Source organism: Rattus rattus, chromosome 17 (genome assembly GCF_011064425.1).
Source record: "Rattus rattus isolate New Zealand chromosome 17, Rrattus_CSIRO_v1, whole genome shotgun sequence".
Classification (NCBI taxonomy): domain Eukaryota; kingdom Metazoa; phylum Chordata; class Mammalia; order Rodentia; family Muridae; genus Rattus; species Rattus rattus.
The window spans coordinates 44,079,351-44,100,673 of record NC_046170.1 but is presented as its reverse complement, the minus strand read 5'-3'; the positions used below and the strand labels follow the sequence as shown (position 1 = coordinate 44,100,673).

The 21,323-nt window shown below is 53.3% G+C and overlaps 1 protein-coding gene across 1 annotated transcript; it reads left to right on the top strand.

Annotated features, from left to right (window-relative positions):
- The first annotated feature begins 12,449 nt into the window (after nucleotides 1-12,449).
- On the top strand, nucleotides 12,450-18,949 carry Agt (angiotensinogen). The gene is made up of 4 exons (XM_032887807.1): nucleotides 12,450-13,304; nucleotides 16,010-16,277; nucleotides 17,634-17,778; nucleotides 18,414-18,949. The coding sequence occupies exons 1-4, from the start codon at nucleotides 12,476-12,478 to the stop codon at nucleotides 18,603-18,605; spliced, it is 1,434 nt and encodes a 477-aa protein (XP_032743698.1). The 5' UTR covers nucleotides 12,450-12,475; the 3' UTR covers nucleotides 18,606-18,949.
- Nucleotides 18,950-21,323: the final 2,374 nt, after the last annotated feature.

The window sequence follows — 21,323 nt, the reverse complement described above, 5'->3', positions numbered from 1 at the left end:
CAGATGTGCGGCTGATATGCATGTATGTGTGTGTGTGTGTGTGTGTGTGTGTGTGTGTGTGTGTATGTATACACAAAACACCCATACAGATAAAGCAACAAGAACAAGGTATATGATGTGGCATCTGAAAAATGACATCTGAAGTTGACCTTTGGTGTGTATGTACACACACACACACACACACACACCCCTTCCCTACAAAAGCTTGAGATCCTGGTGGTTTGGTTCTGAGTCCGGTGAGCTCGAAGGACAGCTATAAATCCCCCTCTAGCCCTCACGACATCCCTCACCACATCAAACTCCCCAATCAGGACCTTGCAAGTTCTCAGTGGCCTTGAGCAAAGACGTAGACTTAGGCGTTGTCTGGCCCAGCCTGTCTCCCTGGAATCAGGACAATGGCATCTGAGCAGCTGGCAGTGTCTGCAGCAGGGTTCCCAGGTCTCAGGTAGCCACTGGGAAATGCCAACCAGATCGCTGGTTGAGAGAGGAATGACCTCTAACATCACAGTGTTCTCAAAGGGACCCTGTCAAACCGGTTTGCAGGAAATAGGGCTGAGACTATAGCTCCATTGAGAGAGCACGTGTGTAGCATGCAGGACAGTGCGTTTGATTCTCAACACCACGGAAACAGGCATGGCGATGCGTGTCTGTGATGTCAGCCCTCGGGTGGTGCAGGCAGCAGAAGCGGACATTTAAAGTCATCCTTGGCTACTTAGCCTGGGCTAGAGACTCTGTGGAAAAATGGGATCAGGGAGGAAGGAGCGAAGGAAAGAGGAGAGAGAAAGGAGAAAAAGAGATTTCGTTAACTCCTCCCCATCTGAACTCCACGGTCAAGTTCTCCAGAACACAGAGTCCCTCAGGAGCCTTCTGTTTTCACTCACCATGGATGACATTTTCTTGTGCCTTACTGAGCTGCAGCAAGTGAGACAGCCTTCAGGGTGCGGGAAGACGAAAATGTATGTCACCGAGTATGAAAACCTGCCTCATAGCTGAGGGTTTCGAGTGGGATTTCCTTCCGTGGGAATACAATTTCCGATCCTGTGCTGATCATGTCACATTGACACGGCCGTGCAGTAGGACAAGACGGGAGTGGGGCAAGGAGGTGGTCGCGGAACTCTCTGCGGGATCCCAGACCTGTGTGGTCATGCTGCATAGTAGGGAACGAAAGCATCCCATTGTGCTGGCGACAGACGTGAGCTCACCGTGTTGGACCAGGGGGTCAGGAGACAGGTGCTGTGACTACAGAGAGGAGGAGGGTGCCCTGCATGGGGTTGCACACTAACTGAGAAGGCAGCCTCAGGAAAGCAGCTCTCTGGGAGGGGGGGTTGGACAGAAGTTTGAACAGAAGAAAAAACTCACTTCCGGTGGTGTAGCAGGGCCAGGTAGAGAGAGCTGAACTCTAGAGTCATGAGAGCATCTGACCACCAGGGGGCACTGTTGGAACTAGACCCGAAATCAAGCCCTGGTCCCAGGCTGGCTGCTTCCACAGCGGCAGGGGTGCTCACCAAGGGACCAGGTGATGCAGGGGCTTAGCCGCTAAGATCTCAGACAGAGAGGAGCTCAGTGGCTTCATCCAGAGGCAAGGCAAGCTTTCAGCCTTCCTGCAGGAGGGCTTGGTTCCTTGGGGCAGATGCATCCCACAGAAGGGTGGCCTCTTTCCCACTCTGTCTCCAGAGATGGCCCAGGACCCTAAGGAATATTTCTGGTTCCTACAACTGTCTAAGCCTGACTAGTCCTTGAAGAGATATTTCATACCCACAGGAGAAAGGTCCCATCATGACAGGCTGCACAGTCAGTCCCTCATGAAAAGGGAAGTAGACTCTTCTCCTGTCTTCGATAGGAAGGGTACATTCTTATTTTATCTAGTACTCGTCTTGATCAGACAGCATTCATTAGGGGGTTAACATTGCTTCCTGGAGCTGGGGGAGGGTGACAGAAGGCTCTGTTCCCCAGGCTCTGGGTGAGTTTGGATGAGAGCAGAGGTATTGGGTAGCAAAGGACACAGTCGGAGGAAGGTTACCTCAGGCACAGGGTCAGGTCACCTTTGCTCTTAAACAAAACAAAAACCCAAGCATTTACTTGGGGTGTGTGTGTGTGTGTGTGTGTGTGTGTGTGTGTGTGTGTGTGTGTGTGTGTTATTTTGCCTTTTTTTCCCCCAGAGCTGAGGACCAAACCCAGGGCCTTGTGCTTGCTAGGCAAGCGCTCTACCACTGAACTAAATCTCCAACCCCGTGTGTGTGTGTGTGTGTGGGGTACACGTGGAGGGTGCATGTGTGTGTGTGGTGCATGTGTGTAGGTGCATGTGTGTGTGGTGCATGTGTGTGTAGGTGCATGTGTGTGTAGGTGCATATGTGTGTGTAGGTGCATATGTGTGTGTAGGTGCATATGTGTGTGTAGGTGCATATGTGTGTAGGTACATGTGTGTGTAGGTACATGTGTGTAGGTGCATATGTATAGGTGCATGTGTGTGTAGGCGCATGTGTATAGGTGCATGTGTGTGTAGGTGCATGTATGTGTAGGTGCATGTGTATAGGTGCATGTGTGTGTAGGTGCATGTGTGTGTAGGTGCATGTGTGTTGGGGCCGCACATGCACACCAGAGGTCATAAGTAAAAGTAAACCATTGCTGTCCTTCCTTAGGCGCCATCTTTTTTTAAACCTCAGGGACTCTCACTGGCCTGCAGCTCACTAAGTGAACAAGGGTGGCTGTTCAGTGAGCCCCAGACATACACCTGCCTCTACCTCCCGAAGGCTGGGATTACCAGTATGCACCAGTATGTACCAGTATGCACCAGCCTGTTTGGCTTCCTTCCCCTCGCCCCCCAAACTCAGGTCCTCGTGCCTGCAAGACAAGCGCTTCTGTTTTAGGCACTGTGAATGGTCTCCCACTGGGGTCATCAGTGCAGCATCCCTAGCTGCACGGCTGGAGCACTGCCCCTGACAGTGTGCAAGGCTGCTGTTACACGGCTGTTACACGTCATCACTCAGATGAGCTCAGCATCCATTGTGGCCACTTCCACATGAACATGCAGGCAGTGTGAGCTGCTGAACTCTCCACACGGGCAGCTGTCACAACTTAGTGGCAGGCAAGGAACACCAGCAAACAGAGTTTCCTGGCAGTCCTCCAGTGATGGCCTTTGCTCCTCCTCCTCCTTCTCCTCCTCCTCCCTCCTCCTCTTACTCCTCCTCCCTCCTCCTCCTCTCCCTCCTCCTCCTCCTCTTCTTCCTCTTTCCCTCCTCCTCCTCCCCTCTCCCTCCTCCTCCCCCTCCCTCCTCCTCTCCTCCTCCTCTTCTTTACAGGGTCTTACTCTGTAGCCCACACTGGCCTTGAACTTGAGGTGTCCTCCTGGCTCTATTGCCCTAGGATTGGAATTGTAGCCTGCCCCACCACGCCCCGTATCCACTCCGCCTTGCCCCCTCTCTTCCTCGTCTGCAGTGGAAAGACACTAGTGTTTGTGTTTCCAAATTTCTTTGCTATGTTTTCCATAGGAGAACGGACCATTGTGTAAATATTATTTCCAGAGCTCAGCTTTCGCAAGAGACAGCCTGCCAGACCCACGGGACAGCTCTTCGGACCATTGCTTGGAGCTCTGGTGGCAAGAGGGTGACGACATTTTTCCATAGGAAGGGCCATGACTTATCTGACTCACAGCCTGGGCAGAAGCACCCTTCCGTAGACTTTCCTAGTACCTGCGCCAAGGCAAACACGGAGTTTGGACCGGCAGCATGAGGCTGGGGCTATGGGCGAGAGTGCTAATGAGCTAGAGTGGAGGGAAGGGTTGGGAAACCATACTTTCTGTCTGCCCCGTGGCCTCATTCGGCTCTGACGGAAATAGTACTCTGTGTGTCACAGGACCAACAGGCACCCTGAGGACATCCCCAGAATCTGCCACTTTAAATAGGAGACTTAGTTTTGGCGTGTGTGACTGCCGAGGGATTCTTATTGACAAACAGTTTCGGGAATTGACTCCGTTAAGCTGCCTGAGAGTTGCTCAGTGGGTAGTGTACTTCCTGGCATGGCCGAGGCCCCGAGTTCCCTCTCCATACACCAGGTACGGGCATGCATGTCTGTAACCCCAGCACTAGAGAAACGGAGGCAGGAGGGTCAGGAGATCGAGTCATCCTTGGCTACATTGTGAATTTGAGGCCAGCCTGGGCTATATGAGATGCTTCCTTAAAAACGAGAAAGCCACTAAAGTCATTTTCCTTAACTAGTTGATATATTTTTAACAATACTTTTCCAAATTGACAACCCATACTTCGTTTTTACTTCTATCAGGACGTCAGGTCTACGGTGGGAGTTGGGAGGCTGGCATAGCTCCCTGTACCTGTGCAAATCCACCCCCAACACCATAAAGAAAAGGCCCAAACAAGCAGCAAAACCAAAAGACAATAGAGTCCTGACTTCCAAGGCCCTGGTAATGTCTATCCCTGTCATACACAAACATGCATGCATGCATAAAACACACACACACACATACATGCAAGCCACATGGATATGCACACACACACACAAACTGAGCAAGGCATGCAGCTATGCACAAGCCAACACAGACAAGAAAATATCACATGTGCACGCATGCACTGATCATGCATAAATGCTTGTGGGTACAAGCCACGTACATGCACACACAAGCACACAGACAACAACATACACATACATGCACAGCCTTTCTTAAAGACAAAAATATGCCCATTCGTTTTCCTTCTGGTGCAAGGCTCTCGACTATACATGCACTGACAGGGATTCAGGAAGCTCCAACAGTTGAGCGCAGGAATGTGTGTGAGCCTCTGTGCTCTGAGCCTGGGCTTGTGGTTTCATAAACGTAGCAAACCACAGTGAGACCCCAGGAGAGTCAGGTACCTAGCAGGCGTGGTGTGGGGCAGGTGGCTGGCAGCTGTGAGGGGGCCACTGGGGAACCCAAGCCAAGGGATAAGCCTACCTGTGTATAGGCTTAGGTCAAAAAGAGATCTGGGGAGACATCGTGGCGGAATGGGAGAGACACTTGGCGTGAGCTGGCACATGCTTGTGTGGTAAGGGAAGCCAGCCATGGAGGTCCTAGAATGCAGATGGAGAAAGCTCTGCCTCCCTCTCACACTCTTTCCTAGAGAGTGAAGGAACAGGAGACCATGCTTCAGGCCAGTCAGCTGACCCCCTCAGAGCAGACGGAGGCTACACAGCCAGCCTGGACCAAGAGCCCTGTTGTCTGACTTGCCACTCCAGGTGGAGTAAATGAGTCTGTGGAGTGGTGACCAGCCAGCAGAGACTGACGCAGAGGAGGCTCGTGCTCAGACGGCCTTAGTAGCAAGGGCTACCCGCTCTCAGTACAGCGCGGTTACACCTCAGCCTGGTCCCTGGCTTCCTCACGCTGGACAATTGGCTTAGAACGGCTCCAGCAGTCACGTTGCCTCTGCTGACTGGTTTCTCATGAGGCCCACAGAAATAGCCAGGGCAAGAATGGCTGACAGAACAGGACCTCGTCAGACGGCAAGTACATCTTCATTTCTGGCTGTGTTCCTCAGCCTGGGAGTTCTCCAGACCCCAGGGCAAAGGCTCTTTACTGAGGCTCCCCTGCGTACAGGGCTGGCGACATCCTTGCTATCACTGGCCAGCTCTATATCCACCCTTCTCTCTTCGCAGAGGGCTGAGGCTGAAAGTTCCTTTGGATCGCAGACTCTCTGGTCACTACCCATCTCCTGAGCTGACCGTGAGGCCTTCATCTCCCAGACATCTCACAGGGGACAACAAGATGTTCAGTGAGCTTAAGAATCCAGCCATCTAGTGCTTGCCTAGCAATCGCAAGGCCCTAGGTTCGGTCCCCAGCTCCGAAAAAAAGAAAAGAAAAGAAAAAAAAAGAATCCAGCCATCTGTGGTCAGAAACAGAGAGGAGAGACCTATCTATCACTATACTCGGGAGCTCTACTCTTGTGTCCCCAGCACAGGGCCTCCTGCTGAACCCCAAAGCTACTAAGGCATCCACACACTCTTCTAGGAAATCTATGCACCACTGCCCTTTCCTGAGCTCTTACTCCTTGTACATCCCTTGGTCCTCTGGCGTCCTTAGTCCTGAGTGCAGACCGTCATGGCTGTTGTAGCCTTGATGCCTCCGACAACTGGCCTCCCACTGAGATAGATCTTCTGGTAATTATTTTACATCTGTGCGCAGAGAAGGTCACTCTCTAGAGCCCAGCTCAGACACCATCAAATCCTGCATGGTTCATCTAGTTTGTTCTGAGCCAGGGACTGCTCTGCCAATCCTCCCTTTCTGCCTTCACTTTCCAGTGCCACTTTAGGGTAAAGGCAGGTTGTGCCTGTGTCAACTCCATGGCCAAGAGATTACTTGACGTACTGGATGCAAGGCAAGTTAGTCGCCCACCCATGGTGGACTACAGGGGCAACCGTCTACCAGGCCTACTCCTGCTGTCTTCTCAGCTCCTTGGTATCCACCCGTCTCATTCTCTAAACCTCCATGACTATTCCACACTCAAGGGCGGCGCTCCGAAACCTCCAGCCTCCAAAACAGCCACCTTCCATCCACAAGCCCAGAACATTTTGTTTCAATATGGCTTTACCACAGTTGGGATTTCCCAACCTGATCAGATGTGCTAGAAGTTTCTCAAAGATGCGGGAAGGGACTGGAAGCCCCTGTGCAGAACAGGCAATTAACGTGATTACAACCATTCAAGGTCGACCATCCTGAGAGCTGCTGATGACTTATGAGAGGTTCATCTCCTGCAGGTAGGTCCCTTCCTGGCATGTCCCGAGAGGCTTACAAGCAGATCACGAGGGGCTTACGTCCCAAGGTCTGCATGGCTGGCTTCAGGTTGTCACAACCCAGCCAGTCCTGTGACTGTGATCCCAGCTCCAGGGAACTGAGGTAAATATGTAACTCAACGCCAGCCTTTTTTTTTTTTTTTTTTTTTTTGCCTGAAGCTCATCTGCCACTAGGGCTTCCTGGAAGGGACCCAGCGGAACATCGCCCTGGCCTTGCTCCTCTTGGCTAAGCCTGGATTCCCATGGTCCCCCGACCTGGGTCCTCCCCCAGCCTCTGTACAGAGTAGCCTGGGAATAGATCCATCTTCACCCCCTCGAGTATAAATAAGGCTGCTTGGTTCACCAGGGGATAGCTGTGCTTGTCTGGGCTGGAGCTGAAGGTAAGCAGAGCCCTCTTGGGTCCTTTCTGGTCCTTCATGGGATCTGACTGGGCAGGAGCTGAGCTTCGGGGAAGAAGAGGAGGCAGGGGTTGGGTAGAGACACTAGAAGGGGTTGGATGGCATTTGTCCGGGAGTGAGGAGCTAGAAGTCTGTGGTGGCAGGCGCTTCAGATGTGACCACTGACTTGTGTCTCCTCTCCCGAAAGGCTAGATGTCCAGGTAAGCTGTCCCCTGCGGGTCACCACTCTGGGCTCACCGGCAACTGCTTGTGTTTTGTTAGGGGATGGCCAGGACTTCTGCTTCCCGTGAGCCCAGATGGGTCCTCAAAGGCAGAGGGACTGTCACAGGCTCAGCACCAGAGTGGCTGAGTCCGCTGAACCTCTTCCAGCTCGAAGGGAGAACAAGGCTCCATTGTTTGGACTGCAAGCAGCAAGGAGGGACAGGTCCCATGGTCATCTCAAGTAGCATCTCTGTCCAGGCTCAATGCCGGGGCCTGTGTCTTGTGGCTTCTTACCACGTCCTGTAGAGCCTCAACTTACCCCTCTGTAAGCAGGCTCCTCGTGGTTCGAAGGTTCTCTAGGGCTGGGGATACGTTAGGAGCACCCAGTAGCAAGGAAGAACTTTGATAATGTCAGGCTAAGCAAAAAAGGTAGCTCCTTATTTTCAGTGTGTGTGTGTATGTGTGTGTGTACATGTGTGTGTGTGCATGTGTGTGTGCACGTGTGTCCGTGCACGTGTGTCCGTGCACGTGTGTCCGTGCATGTGTGTATGCACATGTGTGTGCATGTTTGTGTGCATGTGTGTGCGTATGCGTGTGTGCTGTGTAGTGTATGTGCATCTTATTTATTTATTTATTTATTTATTTATTTATTTATTTTTGTTTTTCGAGACAGGGTTTCTCTGTTGTAGCCTTTGCTGTCCTAGAACTCACTCTGTAAACTATGCTGGCCTCAGATTCGGAGACCTGTCTGCCTCGGCCTCCTGAGTGCTGGGACTAAATGATTTTTTTTTTTTTTAATTTTAAGACAGGGTCTTAACGTGTAGCTCTGGTTGCCCTAGAACTCACAAAATTCTGTCTGCCTCTGCCTCTTGATTCTATCACCATGCCCTGCCCAAGGTATGTGTGTATTTATATGAATGTGACATATGTGTATGATGTGTGTGTGTGTGTGTGTGTGTGTGTGGTGTGTGTGTGGTATATGGGGAGTATGGAGACTCAAGAGCTATGAACACAGATAGAGGCCAGAGGAGGACACCAGCTGTCCTGCCAGCTACTGTCCTCCTTAGTCCCTGGAGACAGGGTCCCTTACTGAAGTTGGGGCTAGGCTGGCAGACAGAAGCCCCGGAGGTCATCCTGTCTCCTCCGTCCACATCTCTAGAGTTGGGGGAGTATGTGGTCATGACTGGTTTGCTGAGCCTGCCCCGGGCTCCTCAGTTCCTTCTTTCTTTCAAGAGGAAATGTGCGTCGTGTCTAGATACCACTCATGGAGTCAGGCGTCAGGTCTGAGTCCCAGCCGTGTGACCTGGTGCTGGCCACAAGACTTGTCTGTCCCTCTACAAAGCAGCACTGACAACTCCACCCCGTGGCTGTCCCAGGATGACCTTAGGGAGGTGGGCTAACCTGTGGCTGCTCGGTAGAGAGAAGGTGAGGGAGGGGTGTGGGGAGCCCGGGGTAGACTTTGAGAGGTGAAGAGGATGCACTTAGGGTGAACTTGACTGGCAGCAGCTTATGGCTGAGAGCAAACAGTCACTTGTGCCTGAGGACAGTGGTGACGTGCTTCCTGGGACAGCGGCTGTGGCACAGCTCCCCCCTCCCCCCCTGGACAGAGGCCATTCACGGGGACAGCAATGCAGGAAGCATTGTATTCACCTCGATGGCTCACCCTGCCCATGCACCCCCCCAGGCAGGCCCGACCCTACTGTGCCTTGGTTTATAATAGCACAGTGAACAGGATGCTGTCATTCCTGGGAGGAATGGGAGGGCCAGTGGGTACAGGCAGAGTTTTCTACTCTGCTTTTCCTAACCACAGCACTTTGGGAACAGTGAGTAGAGCCAGATGCGTGTGCCAGGAGGGTGAAGTGCAGGACAGTCAGAAGCCAAAGGTGACCAGTGGGATGACCAGAGCAGAGCAAAGAGTACCTTGCCTGTCTGGGGGCGATATTCTATGTGCGGCCCAGGCCAAGTGCCACGACCCGGGTGTGGGGGAGCCAGGGTGACCTCGGAGCTTTGCAACACCAGAGTGACATCCTGAGATCATTAACTTACCAAGAGAAAAGGTTTGTCTTGGCTCGTGGGGCTGGAGTCACAGGTCAAATTCAGACAGACTTGTTGCTCGGGACCTGCTGGGGGTGTTGGCTATCAACAGCAACAGCGGCATTTGGCCAAATAAGCTGCTTCCCATGTAGCAAGGAAGCAAAACCAGTGAACAAGGGAAGACGCAGGTCCTGCGATCACTCTTAATTGCACGGCCCCAGTGGCCTCAGGGCCCTCACTAGGACTTACATCCTAAATGTTTACAGCACCTCCCACGGACCAATGCTGGGCATTAAGATTGTCACATAGGGACCTTGCGAGGGGTTTGCCGAGCACAGCAGAAGGTAGGAGAAGCAGAAAGGAAGGGTCAAGGTGACCTCCAGTCAGGGTTGAGGCACCAAGGCCCAGCGGTGGTCGCCATGGTGAGGTAAGGGGTAGGAAACCACACATCAGGCTGGTTCCTTCTATTGAAGCAAGAGCACATGGTTCACACGGTCAGAACTGAAGGACGGATAGAGCGCTCCTCCCCACACCAGGATCAGAGGAGTAAGACGTGGGTTTTTCAGAGTCAGCTCAGGACCCTTCTGCTAAGATCGCAGGCTAACTCTATGAACTGTGTGTGGTAGCCGAGGCTGGAGCTGAGGTTCAAGGGGAAAGGCTATCCAGTTCAATGGACCACCTCATCCTTGGTCCATGGCTGGTCAGAGCCCCAAGCCTTTCCTGGGCTCCACAGCCATCTGGGCAGTTGGCAAATCAATCCTCGGCCTTTGGCTCCCAATTCTGGCTGCAGGCTAGGCTCGAATGGACACTAAAGTCAATCAATCCTAGGGCGCACCCATGTGGGTACAACGGCTCCACAGAGTGGGCAGTCCTCATGTCCTTCTCTAGGGATGAGCTCATAGCCTTTGTCACTCGCACGCCTGGTTCCGCCAGGACTATGCTGCGGTCTAGTATGATAATGAGAGGACCTTCAGGAACCCAAAGCAAGGCGTGGTCAGAGCCAAGTTCTTCTGAGGCCTCTCTCTGCCTTCGGCTTGCAGATTCCCTCCTCTCCCTGTGACTCTAATAGATTTCTCTGTTCCTGTATCCTGATATCCCTCTGTGTGTGTGTGTGTGTGTGTGTGTGCATATGTGTGTATGTGAGTGTGTGTGTGCATATGTGTGTATGCATATGTATGCATGTGAGTGTGTGTGCATATGTGTGTATATTTGTGTGTGTGTGTGTGTGTGTGTGTGCATATGTGTGTATGTGAGTGTGTGTGTGTGTATGTGAGTGTGAGTGTGCATATGTGTGTATTTGAGTGTGTGTGTGTGTGTGCATATGTGTGTATGTAGTGTGTCTGTGTGTGTATATGTGTGTGTGAGTGTCTGTGTGTGTGTATATGTGTGTATGTGAGTGTGTGTGTGCATATGTGTGTGTGCATATGTGTGTGTGCATGTGTGCATGTGTGTGTGTGTGCATATGTGTGTGTGTGTGTGCATATGTGTGTATGTGAGTGTGTGTGTGTGTGTGTGTGTGTGTGTGTGTGTGTGTGTGTAGAGCCTGGATGACCACCTTTCGTGTCATGTCAAAATGGTGTCCATCTCCTTTGAGACAGAGTCTCTATTGGCTTAGAGCTCACACATTAGGCTAGACTAATTTGCCAGAGAACCCTGGGGAGTCAAACCCCAGGAATCATCTACCTGTCTTCGGTGCCTGAGCACGGAGGTTATGTGCATCTGCTGCCATACCTAAAGGTTTATTATTTATTTTATGTATATAAGTACACTGTCGCTGTCCTCAGACACACCAGAAGAGGGCATCAGATCTCATTACAGATGGTTGTGAACCACCATGTGGTCGCTGGGAATTGAACTCAGGACCTCTGGAAGAGCAGTCAGTGCTCTTAACCGCTGAGCCATCTCTCCAGCCCCACACCTACTATTTTTACATGGGTCCTGGGGATCCAGCCCAGGTCCTCAGGCTTGTAATAGAAGTACTTCAGCACCTGATCTGTATCCCTGCCCCTCCTTGCCCACTGTGTAGAAAAATGCCAGTCAATTTACATCCGAGCCCACCAGGAGGGCCTCATCTTACCTTGGTCGTGTCTTTAAAGGCTCTGTCTTCAAATACAGTCACATTCTCATGACCTTGGTGGAGCAGGCCTGGAATCCTGGCTATGGCAGGGGAAGAAGCAGGAGGGTCACAGGCTCAAAGCTGCCTAGAAGACAGAGTGATTTCAAAGTTAGCCAGGGCGACTTATTGGACCTTGTCTTTTAAAAAAAAAAAATTAGTCAAAAGAGTGCTAGAGGTGTGGCTCGCTGGGAGAATGCTTTCTGAGCGTGCGCGAGAGCCCGGGTTGATCTCCAGCCCACTTATAAACTACAAGGGGTGGGGTGCAGGAAGTGGAGGCAGGAGGATCAGAACTTCCAAGTCATCCTAATCTATACGTAGGGGTTCAAGACCAACTGGGGCTGCATGAAATCTTGTCTGGGGTGGCATGTAACAGTAAAGCACGTACCTAGCAATTCAAGAGGCCCTGGGTTCCGTCCCCAAACAGCCACACTCCAGGGTCTGGGAGGTGGGAGCAACTCGGCGGGTGACAGTGCTTTCCACACGGATCATCCTGGGTTCCCACGGATCTCTGACTGTACTCCTCCTCCTCCTAACTGACCCGAGCTGTAGGTGCCTCCTCCTGGGTCGTCTACAGTAGCCTTGCTTCGAGCCTTGAGTGAGTTCTTAAGTACATAGCAAACAAAAGCAGAAGCAGATAGCATGGGATGGGTAGAAGCACCAGACACATGGCAAACATCGGATCAGGCTCTCAAGACGCCCAGCAGAGACGACTGAACAAGTGCACCCAAACACCCTGGCATGGGGATGGGGAGTCAGCCCTATTTCCAAAAGCCAGTAGCTTGGAGAGCGGGAGCAGCACATGGCAGTTTAGCCACAGAGGGCATGTTACACACAGCCACGGGGAATACCAGGGCAACTAAAGGTTTGGCTTCAGGGCTCCAAATAACCACTTGTCACTCTCACAAAAAACCCGTTATTCCAGGACACACGGAAGCAAGCCCACAGATCCGTGATGACTCCCACGGGGGCAGGCCTGAAGGCCACCATCTTCTGCATCCTGACCTGGGGCAGCCTGACAGCTGGGGACCGCGTATACATCCACCCCTTTCATCTCCTCTACTACAGCAAGAGCGCCTGCGCCCAGCTGGAGAACCCCAGCGTGGAGACGCTCCCAGAGCCAACCTTTGAGCCTGTGCCCATTCAGGCCAAGACCTCCCCCGTGGATGAGAAGACCCTGCGCGATAAGCTCGTGCTGGCCACTGAGAAGCTAGGGGCCGAGGATCGGCAGCGAGCCGCCCAGGTCGCGATGATCGCCAACTTCATGGGTTTCCGCATGTACAAGATGCTGAGCGAGGCAAGAGGTGTGGCCAGTGGGGCCGTCCTCTCTCCACCGGCCCTCTTTGGCACCCTGGTCTCTTTCTACCTTGGATCGTTGGATCCCACGGCCAGCCAGCTGCAGGTGCTGCTGGGCGTCCCTGTGAAGGAGGGAGACTGCACCTCCCGACTGGACGGACACAAGGTCCTCACTGCCCTGCAGGCTGTCCAGGGCTTGCTGGTCACCCAGGGTGGAAGCAGCAGCCAGACACCCCTGCTACAGTCCACCGTGGTGGGCCTCTTCACTGCCCCAGGCTTGCGCCTGAAACAGCCATTTGTTGAGAGCTTGGGTCCCTTCACCCCCGCCATCTTCCCTCGCTCTCTGGACTTATCCACTGACCCAGTTCTTGCTGCCCAGAAAATCAACAGGTTTGTGCAGGCTGTGACAGGGTGGAAGATGAACTTGCCACTGGAGGGGGTCAGCACGGACAGCACCCTACTTTTCAACACCTACGTTCACTTCCAAGGTGAGGCAAACACTTGGGTCATTGGCCCTGGCTGGGTTTCTATGGCATCCCCACGGTTCATGCGTGAGAGGGAATAGAGATGACAGGTTTCTGCCTCTGTGTTACCAGTGACTCCCTGGAGACCAAAAAAGATAACCTGACTCAAGATGGCATGGCCCTGCCCAACTGCCCTTCTGGGCTGGGTGATGCTCTTGAGGCTAGAGTGGCCGACCCACGCAGGAACACCCAGCTTACTCCCTCCCTCACACAGGGAGCTGCCGTATATCCCTGTCCGAGAAGTTGCCCGTCTGTTTCTACTTGTAAACCGGGCAGGGGGCTCCGAGGGGCAAGAGATCCTGACCCTCCTGGTTTCTCAAGAGACGTCAGCAAGTATGGAGACTCCCCCAGGGCAAATGCCTGGGGCAGCACTGCAGGGAACAACACTAACTGAGGAGGAAGGGAGTGAGTTGTAACAGGCTGGAGAAGGCCACGGGCAGACATCCTTGGGAGACCAGGTTAGGAGTGTGCAGGGGCTGGGCTCAGAGAGGGCAGACCCTGGGAGGATGCTCTTTTTCCAGTGGGCTGAGGGGGACAGTTTTATTCCTAGGACATTGGACCTTGGCCCACGACAGCATGGCAGGGGTGTGTGTGTGTGTGTGTGTGTGTGTGTGTGTGTGTGTGTGTGTGTGTGTGTGTGTGCAGGGTGTGCAGGGGTCCAGGGACACCGTCCTGAGAACATGTGCCAGGGCCCCAGGTCTTCAGATTGATGGTTACTAGGGGAGGGGTGACCAATGGGGCCAGCAGCAGGGAGACATCACAGTCTGGGGTAGAGGTAGAAGGATCAGGGATGACTGGGCCACTGACAATATCTTTGCAGCCTATAAATTCATGTGGGGAAAGACCTTGGCCTGCTTTGAGACTGGGAAAGGGGTGGGGGGCGGGGTAGAATGTGGAGGGAAAGAGGCAGCCCTGAGGCTGGTGGAGGGTGGCTACACCTGTGTGAGTCGGAAAGGAACCCAGAACTGAGCCATAGTCCCTGTGGGAAACCCTGGGAGGACTATCACTGAGAAAGGAGCACTTCTACAGGGCATCAGTGTCACCCTGGGAGGACTATCACTGAGAAAGGAGCACTTCTACAGGGCATCAGTGTCACCCTGGGAGGACGATCACTGAGAAAGGAGCACTTCTACAGGGCATCAGTGTCAGTGACGGCTTGATGTAGAGAATGCCTGTTTTCACACCCCAGACTGTGGGGCCAGCAGGGAACAGAGGAGGGCGTAGGGAAGGAGTGGAGGAGGGGGGGAGAGGGAGGCGAGGAGGGAGGGGGAGAGGAGCGAGAGAAGGAACGGGGAGGAGGAGGAGTGGGAGGAGGAAAAGCAAAGGAAGGGGAAGGAGAAGGAAAAAGAGGAGGAGTGGGAAGAGGGGAAGGAGGATTGGGAGGAGGGAGGAGAGGAGAAATGGGAGGAGGAAAAAGAGGAGGAATGGCAGGAGGAAGGGGGAATAAGGGGAGGAAGAAGAGGAGAAAGAGGAAAGGGAGGGGGAAGTGGAGGAGGGGGAAAAAGAGGGTGGGAAAATGAAGGAAGAGGAAGAGAGGGAGAGGGAAGAAAAGAAAAAAGAAGGAAATGAGGAAGGAAAAGAGGAGAGGTTGGGGGTGGGGCAAAAAATGAGTTGTGCCAGCACTCAGAGGCCTGGATGCTCACTCGTACTCTGTCCTGATCTCACTGCTGTTTGGCCTTTCCTGCCCATCTCCATCCGCCAGAGGCTTGTCCTCTTCCTCACACCCATGAGGTTGCAGACTGCCTCACAAACTCCAGGTCCCCTTAGCAATAGCATTGGGGACAGTTAAGCATTTGTATCTAGCGAAGCCTCAAGGCCTTGGACTCGTGGTCTCTACAGTGTTCTTTGCCCAGTACTTGATGTCTCCAGAGCTTGAATAGCCCTGGTGGGTTCCATGACACTAAGGGACATGACCAGGGGAAGTTTACTCAGTCCATAATAGGACTGGTGAACAGGGAAGGATCCGGGGAGCATAGGGAGAACAGGAAACAGACAGCTTCACATCTCTCTCAAAGCCTTGTCCTGTTTCACATTTCTCATTTCTTTTTTCTTCATTGATTTATTATGTATAGAGTTCTGCCTGCAGGTACACTTGCACACCAGAAGGGGGCATCACATCCCATTACAGATGGTTGTGAGCCACCATGTGGTTGCTGAGAATTGAACTCAGGACCTCTGGAAGAGCAGTCAGTGCTCTTAACCGCTGAGCCATCGCTCCAGCCCAATGCCTGGCTCTTACGAGGGACTGGGGCTGTAGGTGCAGGTCATCAGGCCCATAGAGCCAAGTTATCCATGGAGCCATCTCTCCAGACCATAATAATGTCTGAGGTTCTAAAGAGTGAGTTTGCAAACCAGAACGGGTCTGGGTTGAGCTTGTCTGTTCAGGTAGGAGCAGACTGAGTCCCTCGGGTGTCCGATGTGAGACCTCAGACTCCACACCAACATGGGCTGTGTTTTTTTGCTGCTCTTGGGGTCTCTGCAGGGAACTCAAGTGGCTACAATTAGAAGTAGCATCAGAGAGCACCTGAGGGTGACGTCTCCAGGTCAGTGCAGCATCACAGAGGGCGTAGAGGTGAGGAAGCTGAGGCAGGGGCCAGGGTGGGAGAGTTCCAGCCCTGCCTCCCCATCCTACCCCTGGTTGAGTTTCCTTTGGTCTCTGTTGCTTTCAGGGAAGATGAGAGGCTTCTCCCAGCTGACTGGGCTCCATGAGTTCTGGGTGGACAACAGCACCTCAGTGTCTGTGCCCATGCTCTCGGGCACTGGCAACTTCCAGCACTGGAGTGACGCCCAGAACAACTTCTCCGTGACACGCGTGCCCCTGGGTGAGAGCGTCACCCTGCTGCTGATCCAGCCCCAGTGCGCCTCAGATCTCGACAGGGTGGAGGCCCTCGTCTTCCAGCACGACTTCCTGACTTGGATAAAGAACCCGCCTCCTCGGTAGGAAGCCTGTGGGACCCTTGGGAAGTAGATTTGCATGAATGGTACCCAATGCACGCTCACACGTCAGCCTGTCCAGGTCTGTCCTGTCACCACCCCTCCCCCCATCCTGCCATCGGGAGCAGTGTGGTTGCGGGTATGGCTGTTATCTGTGAGGTTACGGATACAACCTTCCTCCACGGGGAGGCAAGGACCCAACCGGGGCTGTTTTTAGGGTTAATATTTGCTGCAAGGAAGCATCGTGACCAAAATGCAAGTTGGGGAGGAAAGGGTTCATCTGGTTTACACTTCTAGATCATAGCCCATCACTGAAGGAAGACAGGACAGGAACTCAAACGACAGGAACCTGGGAGCAGGAGCTGATGCAGAGGTCATGGAGGGGCGCTGTTCACTGACTTGTTCCTCCTGGCTTGACCAGCCTGCTTTATTATAGAACCAGGACCACCATTCCAGGGTGGAACCGCCCACCATGGGCCAGCCCCTCCCCCATCAATCACTAATTAAGAAAATGCCCTACAGGCCTGTCTACAGCCTGATCTTAAAGGAGGCACTCTCTTAGTTGAGACTCTAGCTTGTGTCAAGTTAACATAAAACTATCCAGCAGGGGTGGGAGTGGGGGTGGGGGCGGGCACTATCTCATTAGCATTTTGGTTTTTAGAGAGCATCTAGAGTTTGTGGTAATTTCCCCACCTCTGATTCTCAAGCGCCTGGATGATAGGGTTGAGGTACTCTGTCTGTCAGGCTAATAGCCAGTTACTCAAAAGCATCTTTGGCTTTTCCAGGGAAGGTGTTCCTCACGCAGGCGGGCTGAGAATGAAGGGCAGACAGCTGCCCACCAGCCCCGAGCTCTCCACAGTAGATGTTCCAGGTTCTCCTCCTGTTTCAGGAGGTTTTGTTGTGTGTGTTTCCAAGAAGTTCCTTGGGGTGACAACGTCCTGTGTTGTGTGACCCGTCTGGGCGTATACACAAGCAAATATGTATTCACCTCAGATAGGGCAGCGACTTCGGAGCGAAGAATCAATTCCCTCCGAGTAGGATTTGGTCATTCAGAGCATTCATTGTGTTTACCTCCGTGAGGCAGCATGGGCGACCACCCGTGGAAGCTGCACCCTTGGAGCTCCCTGAACAACCTGAGGCATCTCTACCAGTCCTCCTACCCCATCCACTATTTCCTGTTTATACAATGCTAGAAGGAGCCCGTGGCTCTCCCAGCTTCCAGAGCACCGGTTCCCAGCTGTGTCTTATGCAACTGTTTCAACTCGGGACATAGCTGCACAACACGGGCTGGCTGAGCAGTTACTCTCCTTTCTCAGTGGGTGGGAGCTCCCCAGCACCCTAAAGGCATTATCTCCACAGGGCCATCCGTCTGACCCTGCCGCAGCTGGAAATTCGGGGATCCTACAACCTGCAGGACCTGCTGGCTCAGGCCAAGCTGTCTACCCTTTTGGGTGCTGAGGCAAATCTGGGCAAGATGGGTGACACCAACCCCCGAGTGGGAGAGGTGAGTGCTGCCCTGGCTGTGTCTCAGGGGAGGATGGGCGGGTGGATGGCCACATGGAGGAAGCTGTGTGCAGGGTCAGCAGGGCAGGAAGGAAAGAGCAGGCCCAGTAGGCACTGCCAGGGCTCTCTGGCTCCCAGTGGCATGGGTTACAGCGGTCTCCCTCAGCTCTCTTGGCATCTCTGGTTCCTGGCCCATCTCTGTTCCTGCTTAGTCCAGCTTTGCATCCTCCACGAAGCTGAGGTAGATTAGGACGGGGATGCCCCGATGCCCTGATCTGCAACTTCTTTGGAGAGCATCTCTGCAGAAGACAGAGAACTATGTAAAACAGAGGAGGTGTCTGGATACTGTTGACGTTGCAAAGGATGCTGGGAAACAGAGGGGAGTCACTAGAGAAAGCATGGGCCAGCCATGCCGATTAGCCAAATATTGGAGAGTTCCCTCAAGATGGCAGGTGGAGACGGGGCACGCTGAACAGGAGCCTCTATGGGAGCTGGGTGTCGGTGCTCAGCCCCCACGTAGAGGACAGTGTGTACACATTGCCTTCTGGCAGGCTGGACAGTGTCCCCCCTCGGGGCAGTTGAGCCCAGTCCCTGTCCTGTAATCCCTCCTGAAGGAGAGATGTCTCTGCTTTGCAGGTTCTCAACAGCATCCTCCTTGAACTCCAAGCAGGCGAGGAAGAGCCGCCCACAGAGTCTGCCCAGCAGCCTGGCTCACCCGAGGCGCTGGATGTGACCCTGAGCAGCCCGTTCCTGTTCGCCATCTACGAGCGGGACTCAGGCGCGCTGCACTTTCTGGGCAGAGTGGATAACCCCCAAAATGTGGTGTGATGCCTCCTGTGTAGCCATGGAGACAAGGCCAGCGTCAGAGAGCTATCCTGGGCAAAAATCAGTGCCTTCACCCCTGGCTTCCCGTCACTCCTTCCAGCAAGGCAGAGGCCGTCTCCTTGGAGATGGCGCTAACTGAGAATAAATGATGAGCAGCGGCCTCCTGGGCTGTGGGTTTGTTTGGACACTGGGGTGAGAGCCAGGAACTGGCACTCTGTATAGGAGGACTGCCATTCTGGAAAAAAAAAATTGGACCAAACAACTGTTCGTGAAATAAAAAAAAAAATTCCCTTTTTATTTGAGAACACAAAGTGGGTTTTAACATTAAAATGCACACTGTCCCCTTGTTTTGGGTTTGCGATTAGCTGAGTGTGAGACCACGACCTCGGAGTCCCCTATACCCTGAGTTCCTATCCCTGGCACCACACATTCCTCACTTAGCTGAGAGTTCCTCTCAGTGGTAAACTCAGACATGGTGTTACCACTGGCAGAACAGACAAACTAGTTTCCCTGACGGACTGAGCAATGTGACTGCAGCTCTTGACAGGTAGGTCAACGTGTGCTGGCTGGGTGGTGGACGAGAGGGCTGTCACCAAGTGTCACTGAGAGATGACCTGGGCGGAGGGGCCTTCCTTTATATGTGTCCAAAGACGACACAGGGTTGCTACTGCTTCTCTACCTGTCCCCTTGAGATTAAACCCACAGCTTCCAGATCTGGGACTGTGCTGAGGAAGGAGCGAGACAGGGTAGGTAGTGGTGTGTCTGTGCGTGTCTGTTTGTCTGTGTGTGTGTGTGTCTGTCTCTGTGTGTGTATGTGTCTATCTCTCTGTGTGTGTACGTGTCTGTGTGTGTACGTGTCTCTCTCTGTGTATGTGTCTGTGTGTCTGTGTGTGTCTGTGTGTCTGTCTCTGTGTGTGTGCGTGTCTGTGTGTGTGTGCGTGTCTCTCTCTCTCTCTCTCTCTCTGTGTGCGTGTCTGTGTGTGTGTGTGTGTGTGTGTGTGTGTGTGTGTGTGTGTGTGTGTGTGTGGCTGCCTTCCTCCTGTACGAACTGGGGAAGCAGGTGAACAATGTGTAGTGTACTAGCCACAGGAAAAGACCAGAGTGCCGATAGAACCCACGGGGCACGGACAGTGGGAAATCCTGTATTAAAACATGGAGTCGCCTTTCTGGCCTAAGCTGGAGTTTTGACTCTGCATGAGCTTAGCCTAACCTCGAAGGCAGGGCTGCTCTGAAGCTTGGATTGAGACCAGAGGGTCCCGTAAGGACAGGTAGAGCCTAGAACATGTTCCTGTGACCGAGGTCCCCACCCCGGGGTTGGGGGTGGAGCTTAAGACGGCCGGCCACTCCCAGTGAACGCACACACATGGACACCACGCCACACTCACATGGGGGTTGGGGGAGAGGCTGGGACTGGTGTACAGCTCACTTTCTTAGCCCATGGGATGCTGCCATCAAGTCTTAAGATGGGTCCCCCCCACATCTCTTCGTCCCACCTAGGAACCCTCATACATGCCCAGGGCTTTGTTTCTTGGATGACTGAATTCCATCGGGCTGACAAGACCAGCTGTCATAGGAGTCCATGGGAGATAGCAGCGAATGGACATCTGGCCAACATTAGGGTTAGTCCTTACCAAAGCAGCCAGGCTTGCCCAGGGTTGGTTGTTCCCCACTCCTCGCTATACACTTGAATCTGGCCTGCACCGTCTTGCTAATCAGCCTGGTGTCAGTGCCCTGGTGGGACACAGCATAGCTGAGCGCTGTCTGTGACTGCGCTGGAAGCCAGCACAAGTCCTGCTGCTCACAGAGAGCCGCCATCCTCGGCATGAGCAGCTTGTCCACCCCAGTGCTGCTGGCTTGGCCCCTCCAGCCATGGGTTCCATGGGTCCTCCCAATGGAGAACAGCTTGAACCACAGGCGGTGGTAAGGACCCGCAGGCCCTCAGGGGAGGTGACAACACACACTGATTTTGAACTTCTGCCTCTACGACAGAACCATTTCTTCCCAATCAGCTGCCATATTTGCGGTCACTGAAAGCCGAGTGAGAAATGAATGCATGTCCTTTGGTTACATAGGAGGGAGATGGTGGGCTTCAGGTCCCTGAATGACAGACTGGCCTCCTCCTCACAGGCTTCTCATACTGGAAAGCAGTAAACTGCGTGGAGACGGGTTTTTAGTGTGAATGTTGAAGCCGGGAGAATGTGTACCTTCAACTTTAAACCTGTCTGAATAAAACTGGCTCTCAGCGGGGAAACCAAGGCAAGGTGACAAGGGAGCTGTTTTGGGGAGCCAGATTCAAGTCTGAGACCGTTAGCTTTGCCTGAACAGCCTGCTCTCAAGGACAGAGACATCCCAGGGAGACTGGAGTGCAATGGTCTGGAGTCAGAGCCAACAGGGTAAGAGAGGCCCACTCTTGACCTCTGGCTCTCTGGGCTCAGGCCTGTGTGTATGTTGAGTACACGGGCTGACAGCTGGATTTGGGGCTAATTTGCCTGGGCTTAAATCCCAGCTGCCAGTCACCCACCCACAGATGGGAAATAGCAATGCTGCAGTTGGGCTGGGCACTGTGCTCTCCCCTTTCTGGGATCAAGTGGCAAAGCCATTGCACAGGGGTAGGCAGGGGTCCTTGGGTATGAACTAACCATGTGTGTTCACAACGTAGCTATGACCTCGTGACTGTCAACAGCATAGCAGCCAGAGGGAGATCTAGAGACAGGATCCTTC

Bases quoted from the DNA above. Each gene is read 5' to 3' on its own strand.
- Agt (XM_032887807.1), top strand. From the start codon at position 12,476: ATGACTCCCACGGGGGCAGGCCTGAAGGCCACCATCTTCTGCATCCTG. The intron at 13,305-16,009 runs GTGAGGCAAACA...TGTTGCTTTCAG, and splicing joins CACCTACGTTCACTTCCAAG to GGAAGATGAGAGGCTTCTCC. The intron at 17,779-18,413 runs GTGAGTGCTGCC...TCTGCTTTGCAG, and splicing joins CCAACCCCCGAGTGGGAGAG to GTTCTCAACAGCATCCTCCT.